The sequence below is a fragment of the Dromiciops gliroides genome, chromosome 4 (assembly GCF_019393635.1).
Source record: "Dromiciops gliroides isolate mDroGli1 chromosome 4, mDroGli1.pri, whole genome shotgun sequence".
Taxonomy (NCBI): Eukaryota; Metazoa; Chordata; class Mammalia; order Microbiotheria; family Microbiotheriidae; genus Dromiciops; species Dromiciops gliroides.
In genome coordinates this window covers 44,407,942-44,425,931 of record NC_057864.1, presented here as the reverse complement: position 1 = coordinate 44,425,931, position 17,990 = coordinate 44,407,942, and the positions used below count along the sequence as shown (strand labels likewise).

The window sequence follows — 17,990 nt, the reverse complement described above, 5'->3', positions numbered from 1 at the left end:
TGCAAACCTTCAAGTGCTATATAAATACTAGCTATTGTTATTATTACTAAGTTTTTTTGCATAAACAAAACCAAGGAAGTTAAAATTAGAAGGAAAACAGGTAATTGAGGAAAAAATCTTTGTAGCAAGTTTCTATGACATAGCTTTTAAAATAGGAAGGCTAATTCAAATTTATGGCATTCATCAACTAGCTACACAAAAATATGAAGATTTCAAAGAAACAAATACAAGCTATCAACATTAAAAATGCTCAAAATCACTAATAATTAGATAAATGCAAATTAAGGCAAGCTTGAATTTCTACCTCACACCTATCAGGTTGACAAAGACAAATGTCAGAGGGACTATGAGAAAATATAGTAGACTATATTAGTCTAGCTAGTCTGGAAAACAATTTGTAAAGATGTACAAAAAGTTATTAAATTGTGCATACTATCTGACTCAATACCACAACTAGTTAGACACTCCAAAGAGATCAAAGATATAAGGGGGAGACTCATATATACAAAAATATTTATAGAATCTCTTTTTGTAGTGGCAAAAAACTGGAAACTAAGGGGTTATCCACTTATTGGGGATGGCTAAACAAATTAATACTATTTATTGTATCATAAGAAATGGTGAAATACTGGGCAGTTTCAGAGTAAAATGGGAAGATGTATATAAACTGATGCATAGTGATGTGAATAGCAGCAGGGAAATAATTTATACAATTGACAGCAACATTAGAAAAACTTTGAAAGAATTTAGAAGTCTGATCTATATAATAACAATTATGCATGATGACTACAGATGAATCACATGACCAGATGAAAGACCCATAACAAAGGAGACATATTTTTGAACATGGTCAATAAGAAATTTGCTTAGCCTAACTAAGCATATTAATTATGAAGGTTCTGTTTTTCTTTTCTTTTTTTGTTGTTTAACTGGGATAAAGGGAGAAGAGGAAATAAAAATAAATGTTTACTTGAAAAAATTGTTTTAATACTATAAAAGGCTGCCTACGGCCTGACAAAAAAGCTTTTAGAATCTTTCTAAACAGATTTTATTGAAAAAAAAAAGCCAGAGCTAGTTTAGACAACACTTGATCTGATTTGATTTCTTCCCATTCCTCAAAGCTAGAAGTGATCTGATTTCATAGGACTTAACACTCCTTTTAATGTAGTCATTTAAATTATATTTTTTCCTCTACTAAACTACAAGGTTCTTGAGGGAAGTGGCAAACAGTTCATTTATCTATTTCCTCCAGGGCCTATCCCAATGAAAGGCCCACAGTGTTTATGGAGTTAACCCTAAAATACTATATATACTCTTTTACTCTATAATTTACTCTATAATTTACACCCTGTTTTACTTTACTCTGAAGGCCATGGCACAACTGTTCTTTGCCTTATCAGTTTTGTAATGGTCTTGGACCAAAATTAATTCAGAGCAGACTGTTTTATATTATCTTTAATGCTTAATGTTTCTATATATCTCCTTTTCAAAGTTAGAAAAATAAGTAACTGTTAGGGTAGAAAAACAAACAACTATTTAGCTGGTCACAAGCAAAACAGACAATTCTTTTCCATAAAGCAACTCTGGTTGCTGTAAGGACTTTCTTCATCTAAATCCATGAATATATAAAGCATGAAAACACAATACTCCAAATTAATGTACATAGTCACTTATATTTGATTTCTCAAATCAAAACATCCCCCCAAATAATTACTTCTTTACCGCTTTACTACTTATTTGTCAGATGTTTACCTGTTTTTTTATCCTTTTTATTCATAACAAGTTGATGAAGACGTTCCTTTAGCTTGTTATATTCACGCTCTTTTCTCTTCATATCATGATTATACTGAGTTGCCCGACTCGCAATGATATTCTGTAATTTTTGTACCTTAAAAAAAGGCATTTGCTTTTAAATATGTGTTCCTTTAAACAATGTATGCATTTGCATTAATAACTTCAAAAGTGAATAAGTAAAAAGTCTTTCTCCCCTGGGTATTTTGGATGGGGGTTTTCTCATTCATACCATCAGTCTATGTTAACTGGAAAGAAGACAAATCTAAAGAATTAAAAAATTAATCTAATGTCATTTCAAGCAGTCATTCAGATACCTACTGTGTGCAAAATACTTTACTAGCCTTAAGCCATACTTTCTTCTATCAACTGAAATAGTGCCTCATTATGGCAAAGAGGTGATTGCCTGAATCTCAAAGTGAATCGTATGATTATACTGAAGGCTTCAAACAAAGGTGCTCTAAAGACTCTGTGTCTGTTGTCCAAGGAATAGCCTAGCAGTAGCTGAAAAAACTCTTCAACTGGTACGGTGAGCCACCCCCACTAGGTAATGAGATGTTTTTTGTCCAAATCAACTTACCAAACCACTAATAAGCTGTGGAGGGAATGTAATCTGCGCAAATCCTTGAGGTTTTTTAATTTTTTCAATAATGTTGAAAAATGGTAGACTTTTAATTATCAATTCAGAATAAAGTGCTTCTAGCTATATAATCCCTTCCCCACATACATAAAAGACCACAGTTTTCCTGTTTGTAAGACCCTTCCACAATGAATAGCCTAACCTTTGCCCCCAATTCTAAAGCACAGTTAACAAATTATAAATATAAGTCCAGTGCCTATTCGAGAAAAAAAAAATCCAGAACTCTTGTTCAGTATTAGTGTTTATATGTCAAGAGGATGATTCCTATGACAACAGATGATATTCTATATAGAATCACTCTCAAAATGAGAACATCATTTGGGCCCTACTATCCTTAAGCCAAAGTGTTGTCCAGAGTTCTATACAAAACTGTCTAATTCAAAGTATTACATGGTTTTCAGTTAGTTACTACCTATTTACCAGAGGTAAAATCATTTCACAAAATGTGTTAAAACCATTCTCTCAAACTAGCAATTAACTATACCTAATACATTTTATACATTGAAAATAAACAGGCATTCTAAATTTCTGAATTATCACATGTCAGGGGTTATGTTGCAGGACAATTAAGCCAATAGATTTCTTATACATAAATAAAAAATTTGAACTCTAATAACCAATTCTACAAACTTAAGTTTCAAGTCAGCAAGTCTAGATACAAAGCTAGAACTAAGACATTATGCCTGGTGACAAAAATGATATTTGGGATACAATATTCAATATTTTTGTAGCAATCCTTATTATCTGAAAAATTACTAATATGTGGCAAAGTTGAGGTTATCATCAGGTGAAAAGGAGTGTGGGGCAAGAGTTGGAAACATCTGGTGGACATTAGAAGCTAAGCCTAAGCAGCAAAAATAAGTCAGACAAGCAATTAGCCAGGAGAGGGTAGTCAGTTAGCTATTACAAGTAAACCAGAAGGTAAATCTGCACTTGAATCTTTATTGAATAAGCTGAATTATGACACACCAATTGGCAATATAGGACATCAGATTTTGCTCTTTCCAACTTTAAGGAAAGAAAGGACACAAAATCCATATACCTTAAACTACCAGAAAAAAAATTCACTAGGACTTGATCAATAACAGCTATGACTCACCTCATCCTTCTCATTTTTAAGTAACTGGTGCAAGTTTCTGTTCTTTCCTTGTAGCTGTCTGTCTCTCTCCTGAAGCCCAATCATTTCCCTCCTAGATGTTTCTAGTTGTTCCTAAAACATCCATATTCAGCCTTAAGTAAAGTTACATAGAATTCAAATCTAATTTATTCTTAATAATCTAAATAATTTATAAATACATTGAAAATTTTGCCATCTAAAATAAAAGATATAGTCTCTTTTCATACAAACTGTTTCTCTTTAAATGAAGACTAGCTATAAAATGAGGAAGACAACTAGATTTAAACAACATAATTTATACAAAGGAGTGTCATTCCTTGCAAATTAAGCACTTCCAAAGGTGACACACTCCAATACCACTACCATTACTCAAAATGTTTTTGCAACTCCTGGAATAGGCTTCAAAGATTATGCCATAGTCTTTTGAACATCCTCAGAAGAGACAAATCTTTACTCTTTCAAGGTTCAATTTGGTTTTGGAAACAGGCAAAAGTGAATGAGTCAAATTTGACTTGAAGATAGTCAATAACATGTTTTTGAATCAAAATAAGGTGAGACTATAAAGTAATTTAACTGATTTTCTTACATGGCTTATTAACTCTAAAGGCAATTTCCCAAAGAGGAATTGCAAAAATGTGTTACACAAGAACATGATTAGAATAAAATATATAGCAGCCCAAAGTGCCTACGTTTGAATGGAACAACATGCATCAGGGCACAAGTTTATGAATTTTTAAAAAAAAATACTTTATAGTCACATCTTATGTGCATGCCCACTTGATGAGATCCCTTTGAAATGCTCATGTTTTCCACTCCTGTAGAGAAATAACTATTAGACTATTGTTTCCCCTTTATGTTCTTTAAGGAAAGTAGATTAGCTCTAGATCATAGCAGTTACTGTCTCAATACAATTCTGAAAAATGGAGAAGGAATAGAACTCAGGGATCCATTTTGTAGTTCTGAGGTCTTCCCAATAAACTTTAATCCTGTGAAATGACTCGTAATTCACAATCATGGATCCTCTAGAACTACAGAACTAGTCCAGATCCATAATGGACCTTTTAGAAAGCCTCTAAAGAGTGACCTTAGTCTTGCAACTTTGGCAGTCCTGTGGGGGATGGATTGTGTGCTAATTAGAGCAGTGACCATGGCTTTGTGGTGCTTTCTATTCTAATCTATTAACTTTTCAGTCCAATGAGCTTTATACATTGAGCTAATCTCAACTGGTCACCAGGATGTTAAAGAACAGGGAAACACTCTTAAAACAAAAATAAACAACAACAACAAAAAGAAAACTGTTATTGTGATATGAGTTGAGCTCAAAAGAAAGTGGTTTAAAAAAACAACTGATACCATTCCCCAATATTAGGCTATCAAGGGGCCAGGCAAACAGCAGATGTTAGGAGCTGAGCAAGAAGCAGCCTCTCTAAAATCCAAAAGGAATCCAAAAGTTCACATAAGGGACAAACTAGCCACCATCCCAACATACATAATATACCATGTCCTGCCAAGGAATATAAAAAAATGGGTTTTTTAAAAATATAAAATTAATTTTTTTGTGTTGTTCAAGAGAAGCAGGGAACAGATTGAGATAGATATGAGGGAGTTCTTGGGTGAGAAAAAGAGAGAGAGAGACTGAGAATCATTATGTTCGGGGGACTTTTTAAACAAGGAAGATGATTTGACCATAAGACTATAGTAGAAAAGATTCAGATTGAATACTGTTATTCTTATTATATAACATAACTAATAAAAGAAAATACATGATGTCCACTGCACAACTAATTCAAAAGACCTTTTTTTCTTAATGACATAGACTGACCAGCAATTTTTTGGAAAATTGCTATTGTGATATAGCAGATCAATGACCCAGGGGAAAAAAATTTCTTCTATTAAAAAAAGAAACAAATAAAGCTACTGTAACATTTTGCCATAGTCTTGTCATCTGAAGGCCCAGGAGACGTCTGAAAGGAAGAGTTCATCATCTATGATTACTTTAACTCTTGGCCCATTATTACACTGAGTACTGCTTCCTTTGGTACAAGTGTTCTTTGAATAAGAATATTTTTCTCAGGGTTTTCTCCTCTAGCTTCTTCTTAATAGGAGTGTTTTCATTAGTGTCATCAGCTTTGTTAGGAAACAAGTTCTTTAAAATCATAAATTTCATCATTATTATTCCTTAACTGTATCTGCTATATCCAGATGGTCACAAAAACAGTTCATAAAGTAAACATCTTCATTATAATTATTAAGATGTAGAAATTATTGCCTTCTTGCATTAAGTACTTGCATTAACACACAAACAACAATAGTAAGATAATTATCACTAAAGTTTATTTAACATGTTTGGCAAATAAAACAATTGAAAATGTCTAACATTAATTTACATAACATAATTCAAATGCAAATTGAATATAATTTCTACCTTCAGCTTGGAATAGCAGTTCTGCAGATGGTCCATATCACTTCCCAGTTTCAAATTCTGTGTTTCCACATTTTCCTGAGCTAGGAGGTTCTTTCGATGAAGTACAAGTAGTTCATGGATACAATTTAAAACTGCAACTATATTTAAGTCTCTTTTAACCTCTTTACCTTTGGACTCTTCATATAATGAAGGAAAACCTAAAGTAGTCAGCTCCTGGTAGGAGAAAAATATTTTTTTTTCTAAAAGCATTTATTGAACAAACTTAAGAGGTAGATAATGACTTTCAAAACTATTCCCGAAACACTTAAACACCATAATATACTTGGCCTTATTATAGAATTTGCTCTCAGAGCTATGAGACACTATGGTTGAATCAACTGATTTCTGCCATTACTTTATTTTTAAAATTACCTGATCAAGATAGGATATACTCTGGTCAACATTCTCTTCTGTGCAGAAAGCCCTGAAAAAATTGTGCACACTCTTTGCCAAAGGTAGTGAAGGACACAGAACTTGCTGTGAGTATAAACTTGAAGGAGACATATTGGTTTCTGAGGTAAACTGAGAAATATTTTTGCTTTCTGAAAGTCAAGAAAAAAATACTTAATATAAATTATTTAGAATATTCACTCCAAAAAGCACTCTAAGTTATGTGAATTTTAAGAGTATTTTCAAATAATAATAAGGATTTTTAATTTAAAAAATACAATTATGTTCTTTCTCATGAGGGGCCAATGTGTAAAATAGTTTTTAAATCATTCTCCTATCACAACCACCATTAAATTAGGGTAAAAAGCTTTCAGTTTACACCTTAATATTTCTTTCCTGTCAATTTGGGCCTAACAAAGAAAAATCTACTCAATCCATACTACACACAATTTATAAAAAATTGCCAGATAGTCAACAAGCATTTATTAAGCAATTAATATGTGTGAGTCCCTGCCCTCAAGGAGCTCATAACCTAATGGGTGAGATAACATGTAAATAACTAAATATATACAAGATACATACAGAGCAGAAGGAAGATAATCTCAAGAAGCAAGGCACCAGCAGCAGGGGGGACTGGGAAAAACCTGTAAAAGGTAGGGTTTGAGCTGAGCCTTAAAGAAAGCCATGAAAATTAAAGGGCAAAAGGGATGGAACAGAGCATTCCAGACAATGGACTGCTGTGTTCAAGCAACTGTTCACAGAAGGCTGAAGAGGGAATAAATGCAGATATAATTGTCATATAGTCTAAGTGTCCAAAATTAGCCATTCACCTCAAACTGTTCATCACGACATATTACACTCTCTGAATTTCACTTGAAATGACAACTGGATAGATTATTGTATACATTATTGTAAAACTGAGAGTCTGAACTTACCAGACTCAAACAAGAAATAAGTTCACACCCCACCTAACATACTGTGTGACCATCACCAAGTCATTTAACCTTCTAAACCTTGGTTTCCTCATCTGTAAAGTGGAGATAATGTTTATAGTACCTACCCCATACACAGACACACACACGTGTGTATATGTATGTATACACATATGGATATAAAAACATATGAATGTTAGCTATTATAATGTAGGGTTGGGACAAAAAAGAGGACTAGTCATATAGTGAGAGAAAACTGACAGTCATGTAATCCCCTGGTAATGATGCACTATTAAGAAATCTAGAGGAAAGCCTCAAGGAGACGGTAGATTCCTGGCAGGAGATTTACAGGAAGTGATGGACAAGAGCTATACGAGATGGGCAAATGTGTAAGGGAGAGTACTACCCTCAGTGGAATTATAGCTCCAATAAAGCAGTCAGTCAATAAGCATTTATTAAGTGCCTACTATGTGAGAAGCATTATATAGAGTGCTGGAGATACAAAGGAAGAGAGGACAGTCCTTGCCCTCAAAAAGCTCATAATCAAGTGTATATGTAGATATTTTGGCCTTGGCAAAAGACCACCTCTTTGTCAGAAAATGGGTAAAGGAGAGGGCAGAAGATGATGCAAAGGATTTTGAGATGAAGAGAATTGGAAAAGAAGATGCTGATATGAAATTGCTTCAATTATCCCAGTAAAGGACAAAGTCCTCAGCCAAGAGAGAGAACAGAGGAGAAAGGTAGGTAAAAGAAGCTTATAGGAGGAAGAGAAGTTCTGGAATAGTTTCTATGGGGAGTGAGCGAGGCAATCAATTATGGAGGAATAAAAAGCCTGCCTTGCTACAATGAGGGCCTCGTTGAAGCTGAATAACATGATTTTTTAATGTAATTTTATTATATACTTAATTAACAAGTATTTTTCCTTCCCATCTCCTCCATACCCTTTACTAAATGACACCAAAAAGAAAGAAGAAGAAAAAGCACTGGGGGGGGGGATCAGGAGAAGAAGAAATAACCCTGTAACAAATATGCAGAGTTAAGCAAAGCAGATTCCAGCACTGGTGCTGTCCAAAAATGTATGTCACATTCACCTCTTCTGTAAGTATCTCTTTAGCCATGTTTTCAACAAACTATTTAATCCAGGTACGAATTTAAGTTCATTCAAAATACACTTTACTTTTTTTAAAAACTATGATTACCTGATGATGGAATTGGCACTGTAATAGTCTTCCAATCTCCCATAGCAACCAAGAGACAGCTAGGATACCTGAGTGAGTGGCTCAGCAATAATGCATTCAGTCCAACTGCTGTGAAAATCTTCTAAGTAGGCATCATCTAAAAACAGAAAGGGCATTTGGGATCAACAACAGTAATTAATGAAGTCATAAGATGCAGATATATTTAAACCCAATACCACATGATTATACTTATGGCCTCAAAAAAAATCAGGGAAATATCAAACATTTAGAACAAGAACAGGTAGAACCCTACTATAGTGGGGTAACTATCTCAAGACAAGAGGTAGCTAAGTGGTAGAGTAGAAAGATCACTGAACCTGAAGTCAGGGAGAATCGAGCTCATGTTTGATGATGGACATTTATTAGATGCATGACTCTGGGCAAGTCACTTAACTGCCATCTGCCTCAGTTTCCTCATCTGTAAAATGGGAAGAATAATACCTACCTTGCAGAATTGTTGTGAGGAACAAATGAGATAACTGTAAAACTCTTAGCACAATGCCTGGCACATAGTAAGCACCATGTATATGTTAGCTATGATTATCATTATTATTTTTAAACACACTTAAAACAGTCCCTGTCACATAACAGGGGCTCTTTAAATGTTTCTTCCCTGCTCCCAGTGGCATTAAAGGTTTTGCATGTGATAGCACATGGCATTTGCCTTCATTCATTCATTAATTCATTATGGTAAAATGGATCTACTACGAAGGCTATGGTACAACCTGCAAAATGAACTTCTATGGCATGGGAAGGTACTTTGTAATAGAATTTTACTTTACATTGATTTCTTCTTAGATTCAAACATGTTTCCACCAGAGATTAAAAAAGAACAATGACCAGAAAGTCTATTCTTTAGACAAATGAGGTCCATTTTTTGTTCTGTAGCAATAGCCAATGAGTATAGAACCCACAGCACCTGAAGTGGTTTCTTTTTTTTAATGCTGCATGCTAAATCAAAAATAATCTTCCCTTTTTGTTACATAATTTCAAATTTTCTAAGTATTCAAACCATGATTTTACTTACAACAATATTTTTTAAAAAGTGAACCTAATAATGATCCTACTTGTAATAGCCTAAGAGTATACATAGGCATATTAGCATCCAATAAAAAAAAGTATTCTTTAATACAGTATAGGGGGCAGCTAGGTGGTGCAGTGGATAGGGCACCAGCCCTGGATTCAGGAGGACCTGAGTTCAAGTGTGGCCTCAGACATTTGACACTAGCTGTGTGACCCTGGGCAAGTCAGTTAACCTCTACTGCCACCCCTGAAAAAAAAAACAGTATAAAACAAAATCCTGTAATATCAAAATGCTACTTTCCCACATATTTACTTTATAAAATGGAAAGAGACATGTATAAAATATAATAAAAATTTTAATTTTTCAGTTAGGGATATTTAAGAAGTAGAAAGACCCACTTCTCTACATGAAACAAAAGAACATGTATGGGGAGAAGGACAGCAACAAAAAAGCAAGTTAACCAAATGCCTAGAAATTCTTCCTGGATTGGCTTCCAAATGCCATGAAGATCTAAGAAGGGGAAGCCAGCTTCTGTTGTTGTATTTTTTTATTTTCTGCACACAACTCTTTGGAACAATGACAGGTGAAGATAAAGAGAAGATTCTCCCAATAAAAGACAGTAGCCCTTTAAAAGCAGAGATGTTTTACATCCATTTGCTAAGAAACTTAGCTTACTCTTTAAGGAAGCAAATGGGTAAAGGGAACAGGGTGGTACTGATAGAAGGGAGGGCAGAAGCAGGGGAAGAAAAGGGGAAAGAAAAGGAAGGGCAGCTATTAAAAGGGCATATCGAGGGAGGCAGTAGTCAGAAGCAAAACACTGGTGAAAAGGAAAACAAGAGTACAAACAAAGGGGAAAAGAGGATGGAGAGAAATAAACAGTAATCTTAACTGAATGGGATAAACTCTCCCATAAAACAGAAGCTAACTGCAGAGTGGATTAAAAATCAGAATCCTACAATATGTTGTTTACAAGAAACACATTTGAAGCAGAGAGATACAGAGTAAAGGTAAAAGGTTGGAGCAGAAAATATTATGCTTCATCTGAAGTCAAAAATGCAGGGGTAGCAATGCTTGTCTCAAACAAAGCAAAAGAAAAAATAGATCTAATTAAAAGAGATAAGGAAGGAAACTTTATCTTGCTAAAAAGTACAATAGATAATGAATACCAATAGTAAACATATGAGCCAAGTGCTATAGCATCCAAATTCTTAAACAAGTTAAAAAGCAGAGGTTTTCATGTTTAGTCTGATTCTTGAGAGGGTTTTTTTTTTCCTTGAGAAGTTCTATTTCTTGAGAGGATCCCTGAATCCAAGCTGATCATCCCTCTACTATGAGCCACCCACCCTCATCATGTTTATTACCTCTAGGTCAAGGTACTGTTTTTAGGCAAATGGGCAAGGCAAGTCATAAGCCTGCTTGGAGTTCAGGAAAAGGAAAACACAGTATTCACTCTGCAAACATTATGTCAAAATAACTGTGCTACTCTGCTCCCAGTCAGCAAAATATATGTTAAAATGAGAACACGTTTACCGTTTTACCTTTTAATATCAACTTCATGGCAAGTGAAACTAATAATTCTTAAGATTAAAAGAAACTCAGCTTTAACTTGAAATCTACTTTATAGAATCAGTACTAAAAGTAGAACTATCTTTAAGAAATAAAGAAAATATCTCTAGGTTAGGATGTGAGAATCCCATTATAGCATTTCTATAACTTGTCATCCAAATCTAAAACCAATTCTTTGTCCTACACGATATGTATGATAAGCATCAGTCTTTCTGAGAACACTAGAGACTATGGGAGCCAAGGCAGAAGAGAGAGCAGGGACTACTCAGAAGAATAAACAGTTGGAATCCAGGTGTTAGAACAGCAGAGCTGTCCAGGCAATTGTTGCCCGTGGCTTTCAAGAACAAAACAACAGTACTCAAAGGAGGATACTCCAAACAAGAATGTTTAGCACACCAAAGGGTTGATATATTCTTCCTAGTCTTCAGGTGACAAGTAAGAACAAAATGTAATCATGAGATAAGAAGAAATATATGCTTACATCTTCAGGTCCTTGATCATTTTCTTAACAACAACCCACAATGAACCCCATATCCCCACACCAGACCAATGGTCTCCAAAGTGTAGTACATACACCCCAGGGAATAAGTAAGATGCCCTACTGGGAGTCACAAAGAAACTACTGGAACTTCTATATGGTTTTTATTTTTAACACTTTTAAAAAAGAAATTAAGTTTACTAATATTACTCTACATGTTGACACTGGCACCCTCTGTGAGATCAAATGTCAAATGGTGTCAGTATGTATTCTAAATAAGGTATCCTGAGGAATGAATGGGAGTTCCATAACTAACGGACTGTCGGTGGCCCCTTAATTCACAGTATAATGAGAAATATCACAACTTATGTTGCTGGTTACATGGCTATATTGATATTATCTATTCAAACTAAGCAAAATCTCTTAATATGGAAAACTTAAGAAGAAACCACAAACCGAAGACAGTATGCAAACACAAGCAAGTCAAAAAATGGAAGTGCTTAACACTTTTACCTCTTTCTATAAGCCCTATCAAACACATTAAGATGTAAAAATTATAATCTAATCAGATCTGACAAAGTAGCTCCCAAAATTCAAAATCATCAAGATATAAAATATAAATTTAAACCTATCATTAACTATAAAATTCACCTTAAGTATGTGGTATCCTGAGATATTAGCTAATCACTGTATAGAGACATTTCAATTAGCAAGACATTTAGAAAGCCTTTGTTCCTGAAAACTATGTAAATGTGTCATCTATTTAAAAAAAAAAACAACTCATAAGCTACAGACAAACTTGGAAACAGAATTTTCTAATCTGATTAAAAATCTTCCAAATGAGGCATTTTGAGGGAGGGAAAGGGGGGTTTTGAACATATTTGTTAAAAATATAAAAATCCAACACCTTGCAATTAGTTTACAAGTACAACATTAGGAAAAATTGAAATTTACTAGTCAAATTTCAACATCTTTGTATATTTAGTAAATAAGCATCATGATTAGTAAGTCAATGATGTACTGCACTTAAATATATATTGAAGCTGTCTTTTTCCAGCTATAACCACTAAAACTAAGTATCAAAATAAACTTAACTTAAAGTGTTAAACCAATATTTTCAAAAACACATTCAATCATATCAGAACTCACTAAAAATTACGTGTTTAGTAAGAACAAAAAAGGTTTTACTCCATTAATAAGTTCTTAAAATATTGTTTTATTTCATTTTCTTTTGAATTCATATTTTGTATGTGTATTATACATAATATTAGTATATGTAATAAATGAACATATACTAGGGATGTATGCTCAAAATATCTCAATGACAGGGGTGGCAAAAACACACTTAAAGACCACTGCTATAAAATAAAGAGAACTAGACATTTCCATATCTAGGAAAGAGCAAGCCAATAAATTCATATCAGTTTATTTTATATTTCAATTATTAATGAAATTCCTTCCTTTTAAACCAGTTCATTCTTACCTGTGAACTTGGTTTTTGTTATATCTATAAATTCAGAAATGATGTCTCCACTGTAGTCCTGTTAAAGAGGAAAAAAAAATATCAAATTGCAGAGCATTCTGAGCACTAGTATTTGAAATGCTTTCCTACACTATATTCTTGTCTAAATTGCCCTTTGAGGGCTAAAAATCTATTTTGGCCTCTCACTTGTTTCACGTACTAACAGTACAAAAAATCTTCTTTTGTTAAAAGGTGCAAACTCTATTATACCAAGCTTTCTATTAAATGAAAATTATAGTTGAGTCCCTCTAAAAAGGGATTAGAGAACAAGGAAACAAAATGATGTGCTTATTAATTCAGCTAAAATTTCATTCAAAAAGGCAAATTTTAACTTCCAAGATAGTCATTTTGGATAACTCCTTAGTCAACTTCAATAAAAACTGAACAAAAGAAAAAAAAATTGCTGTAAAAAGTTAATACTGCCACAAATCCATCTGTCCTAAAAGCTTCAAGAAAAAAAAAAAAACCTGTAAAACTAATCACATTATTTAAGCATTTGTCATATGTAATTTTTTTGAGGACATGATGGTATGCATGCATATATTAATTCATGTAATGACAAATCTCTGTTATAATGGTTTTACTATTATATTCTCCTTAGAAGCTCAAGATTCTTTATAACATAATTCAACAACAAAAAAATCTCAGCTTTAAAAAGTCCAAAACAGCCACAAAACCATTTTGCCCTAAAAGCTTCAAAAATAAAATAAAATAAAACCAATCACATTTAATTAGGCACACATTTGCTAATATAGTTTTCTTTTCAAGAGCATGATGGAATCTTTGTGTATGTGTGTATGTATGTGTATATTCATGTAATAATAAAACTTATTCTCTTTAGCTCAAGATTCAACAACAGAATTCAAACTAAAAAAAAATCTTTCCTTTAAAAAGTTCATATTGGTACAAAATCATTTTATCCTAAAAGCTTCAGCTTCAGTACAACTAATCATATTATATTAGACATTAGTTATATATAGTTTTATTTGCAAGGGTATGGTATACCTATGTGCACATATATGCTAGTTAATAACAATAAAAATCTTGTTATTATTATAGGGTTGTATTATTACATTCTTAGATGTTCATTATAACACACTTCACCAAAAAAACCCTCTCCTTTAAAAGTTCACACTGCCACAAAATAATTTTGCCCTAGAAGCTTGAAAAGAAATCCTGTAAAAATAATCACATTCTATTAGAAATTTCTTATATATATTTTTATTTGCAAGGAAATGATGGTTGTATGCATATATATAATAAACATACATATATGTTAATGCATGAAATAAATTTTGTCATAAAGTTATATTATTTAGAAGCTCAATTCATTTAATTACAACAAAATTTAAGCAAAAAACCCTCTTTTACAAAGTTCAGTCACAAAATCATTTTATTCTAAAAGCTTTAAAATAAATATTGTAAAAGTTATCACTGTTACAGACATGTTATATTTAATTTTATTTTGAAGAACATGATGGTTGTATACATATAAAAAGATACATATACATATGTACACACATATATGCTAATTCATGAAATAAAAAAATCTTGTCAGGATATAGTTCTATTATTATTTTCTCTGCTTAGCTCAAGATTCATTTAATTATAATAGAATTCAAACAAAAAAAACCCTTCTCCTTTAAAAAGTTCACATTGAGACAAAATCTTTTCATCCTAAATGCTTCAAAAGAAATACTGTAAAACTAATCACATTAGACATTTATTACATATAATTTTATTGCAAGGGCATGATCATTGTATACATATGTACAGATATATCAATTAATGCAATAAAAATCTTATTATAGGGTTATGTTATTATATTCTTATATACTCAAGATTCAACATAATACAACACACTTCACAAAAAAACTCTCCTTTAAAAGTTCACACTGCCACAAAATTTTACCCTAAAAGCTTGAGAAGAAATACTGTAAAAGTAATCACACTGTATTAGACATTTCTTATATATAATTCTATTTGCAAGGACATTATTATATACATTAATATATAAAAACAAATATATGCTAGTACATGAAATAACAAATCTTGTCACAATAGTGTTCTATTATTTTCCCTCCTTAGAAGCTCAATTCATTTAATTAAAACAGAATTTAAGCAAAAAAAAAAACTCTTTTAAAAAGTTTTGTCACAAAATCATTTTATTCTAAAAGCTTCAGAAGAAATACTGTAAAAGTAATCACTGTTACAGACATTTGTTATATATAATTTTATTTTCAAGGACAGGATAACTTTATACATATAAATATATATACACACATATACACATATGCTAATTCATTAAATAAAAAAATTCTTGTCAGGATGGAGAGGTCTATTATTATTTTCTCTGTTTAGCTCAAGATTCATTTAACTACAATAGAATTCAAACCAAAAAATTCTCTCCTTTAAAAAGTTCACAGTGCCACAAAATATTTTTATTCTAAAAGCTTCAAAAGAAATACTGTTAAGACTAATCACATCATATTAGACATTTGTTTTACATAATTTTATGTGTAAGGACTGATAGTTGTATTCATATATAACTATACAATTATAAATACTATTTCATGCAATAACAAATCTTGCTGTAAGTTTCTATAATTATATTCTCCTTAGATCAAATTCATTATAACATAATTAAAACAAAACTCTCCTTTAGAAAGTTCAAACTACTGCAAAATAATTTTATCCTAAAAGCTTCAGAATACTGCAAAGCTAATCACATCACAATAGGCAATATCATACATATATCTATTTGCAAGGGCATGAAGGTTGTATACATACATATATATATATACACATATATATATACACACACACATATATACATATATATATACACACACACAAGTTTATACATATACATATATAAATGCATGCAATAACAAATCTCCCCAAAATAGGCTTCCATTATATTCTCCTTAGCTAAAAATCATAATGCAAACCAAAGGAAAAAATAATTCTTCTCTTTAAAAAATTCACACTACCACAATTTTTCCTAAAAGCTTCAGAAGAAATATTGTAAAATTTTTCACATTATGTCAGACAATTGTTACATATCATTTTTGCAATAATATGTTGGTTGTATACATATATATATGTGTATGTGTATATATATATATATACACACACACACACACATATAAATCCTAATTAATGCAATAACAAATCTTGCTATAATAGTGTTTTATTATTATAGTTTCCTTAGGTCAAAGTCATTTCATAATTCAAACCAAAAAAAAAAATCATTCCTTTAAATGTTCATACTGCCACAAAACCATTTTATCCTAAAAGTTTCAGGAAAAAATACTCCAAAATTAATCTCATTACATATTTGTTATATATAATTTTATTTGCAGGAGCATAATGGTTTTTTATAAATATATATGCATGCATATATATACTAATTATGCAACAAATCTTGTTGTAGGGTTCTGTTATTTTCTCTCCTTAGATGCTCAAGATTCATTATACTACAACAGAATTCAAACCAGAAAAACTTCTTTAAAAAGTTCACAATCATTTTATCTTTCAGAATACTAAAAAACTATCACATTGTATTAGACATTTATTATAATTTCAACTTTCAAGAGCATGATGGTTGTATACATATATATAGATATAGGTGTACAACACAAATACATATATATACACAATAGATATATACTGTGCAATAACAAATCTTGTTATAAAGTTTTATTACATTCTCTTTCATTCAATATTCAATATAACAATTTAAACAAAAAAAGTTTTTACAAGTTCACATTGACACAAAATCATTTTGTCCTAAGTTTCAGAAGAAATACTGCAAAAATCATTATATTAGACATTTGTCTTATATAAGTTTACCTGCAAGGGAATTATGGTGTGTACATAAAATATACATGTATTTATACACACATATGTACTAATTCAAGTTAACAAATCTTGTTATAAGGTGCTATTATTATATTCTCCTTAGAAGATCAAGATTCATTATATTACAATATAATTTTTTTAAACCCTCTCCTTAAAAAAGTTCATACTGCAACAAAAGCTTAAGAAATATTATAAAAGTAATCTCATTATATTAGACATTTGTTATATATTATTTACAAGGAAATAATGGTTGGAATATATAAACACACACACATATATGTGCTAATTTATATAACAAATCTTGTTATAATAGGGTTCTACTATTATATCTCCTTAGTTCAATTCATAATAACAAACATCTCTGCTTTAAAAAGTTGAACACTGCTACAAAATTATTTTGTCCTAAAATGTTCAGAATACTATCAAACTAATCATTAATATTAGGTATTTGTCATAATTTTATTTGAAAGAATTTGATGGCATATATAAATATAAAACATACACATATATTTATACATTCATTCCTATAAAAACAAATTTTGTTATAATAGGGTTCTATTATTATATTCTCTTTAGAAGCTAAAAATTCACTATAATTCAAACAAAAGAAAAAAATATCTGCTTCAAAAACTTCATTGTCAGAAAAACATTTTGTCCTGAAAGCTTCAGAAGAAAAACTATAAAATTAATCACCTTATAATAGGCATTTGTTTTATATAATTTTATTTGCAAGGGCATGATGATATCTGTGTACATGTATGTATAAATATATATGTGTATATATTCGAATTCATACACATGCATGCTAATTCATGTTAATAATAAATCTTGTTAAGAGTTTTATTACATTCTACTTAAAAGCTCAAAATTCATTACCATAATTCAAACAAAATGGTTTTATAAAATTCACACTGCTACAAAATCATTTTGTCCTAAAATTTTCAGAAAAATATTATTAAAGTAA

General features: G+C 31.5%; 1 protein-coding gene across 6 annotated transcripts in view; it reads right to left on the bottom strand.

Annotated features, from left to right (window-relative positions):
• The window catches only part of LOC122756063 (SSX family member 2 interacting protein), a 66,233-nt gene that overhangs the window by 27,045 nt on the left and 21,198 nt on the right, over positions 1–17,990 (bottom strand). For 3 of the 6 annotated variants that reach the window (XM_044005148.1, XM_044005146.1, XM_044005149.1), the window contains exons 2-7: positions 13,124–13,181; positions 8,534–8,669; positions 6,385–6,554; positions 5,974–6,186; positions 3,531–3,641; positions 1,753–1,888 (exon numbers count right to left, since the gene is read on the bottom strand). In XM_044005148.1, the coding sequence (XP_043861083.1) occupies positions 1,753–1,888; positions 3,531–3,641; positions 5,974–6,186; positions 6,385–6,554; positions 8,534–8,576 (673 nt within the window). In that variant the 5' untranslated portion in view covers positions 8,577–8,669; positions 13,124–13,181. The remainder of the gene's footprint in view (positions 1–1,752; positions 1,889–3,530; positions 3,642–5,973; positions 6,187–6,384; positions 6,555–8,533; positions 8,670–13,123; positions 13,182–17,990) is intronic. The other 3 variants (XM_044005150.1, XM_044005147.1, XM_044005151.1) reach the window with 3 other exon arrangements.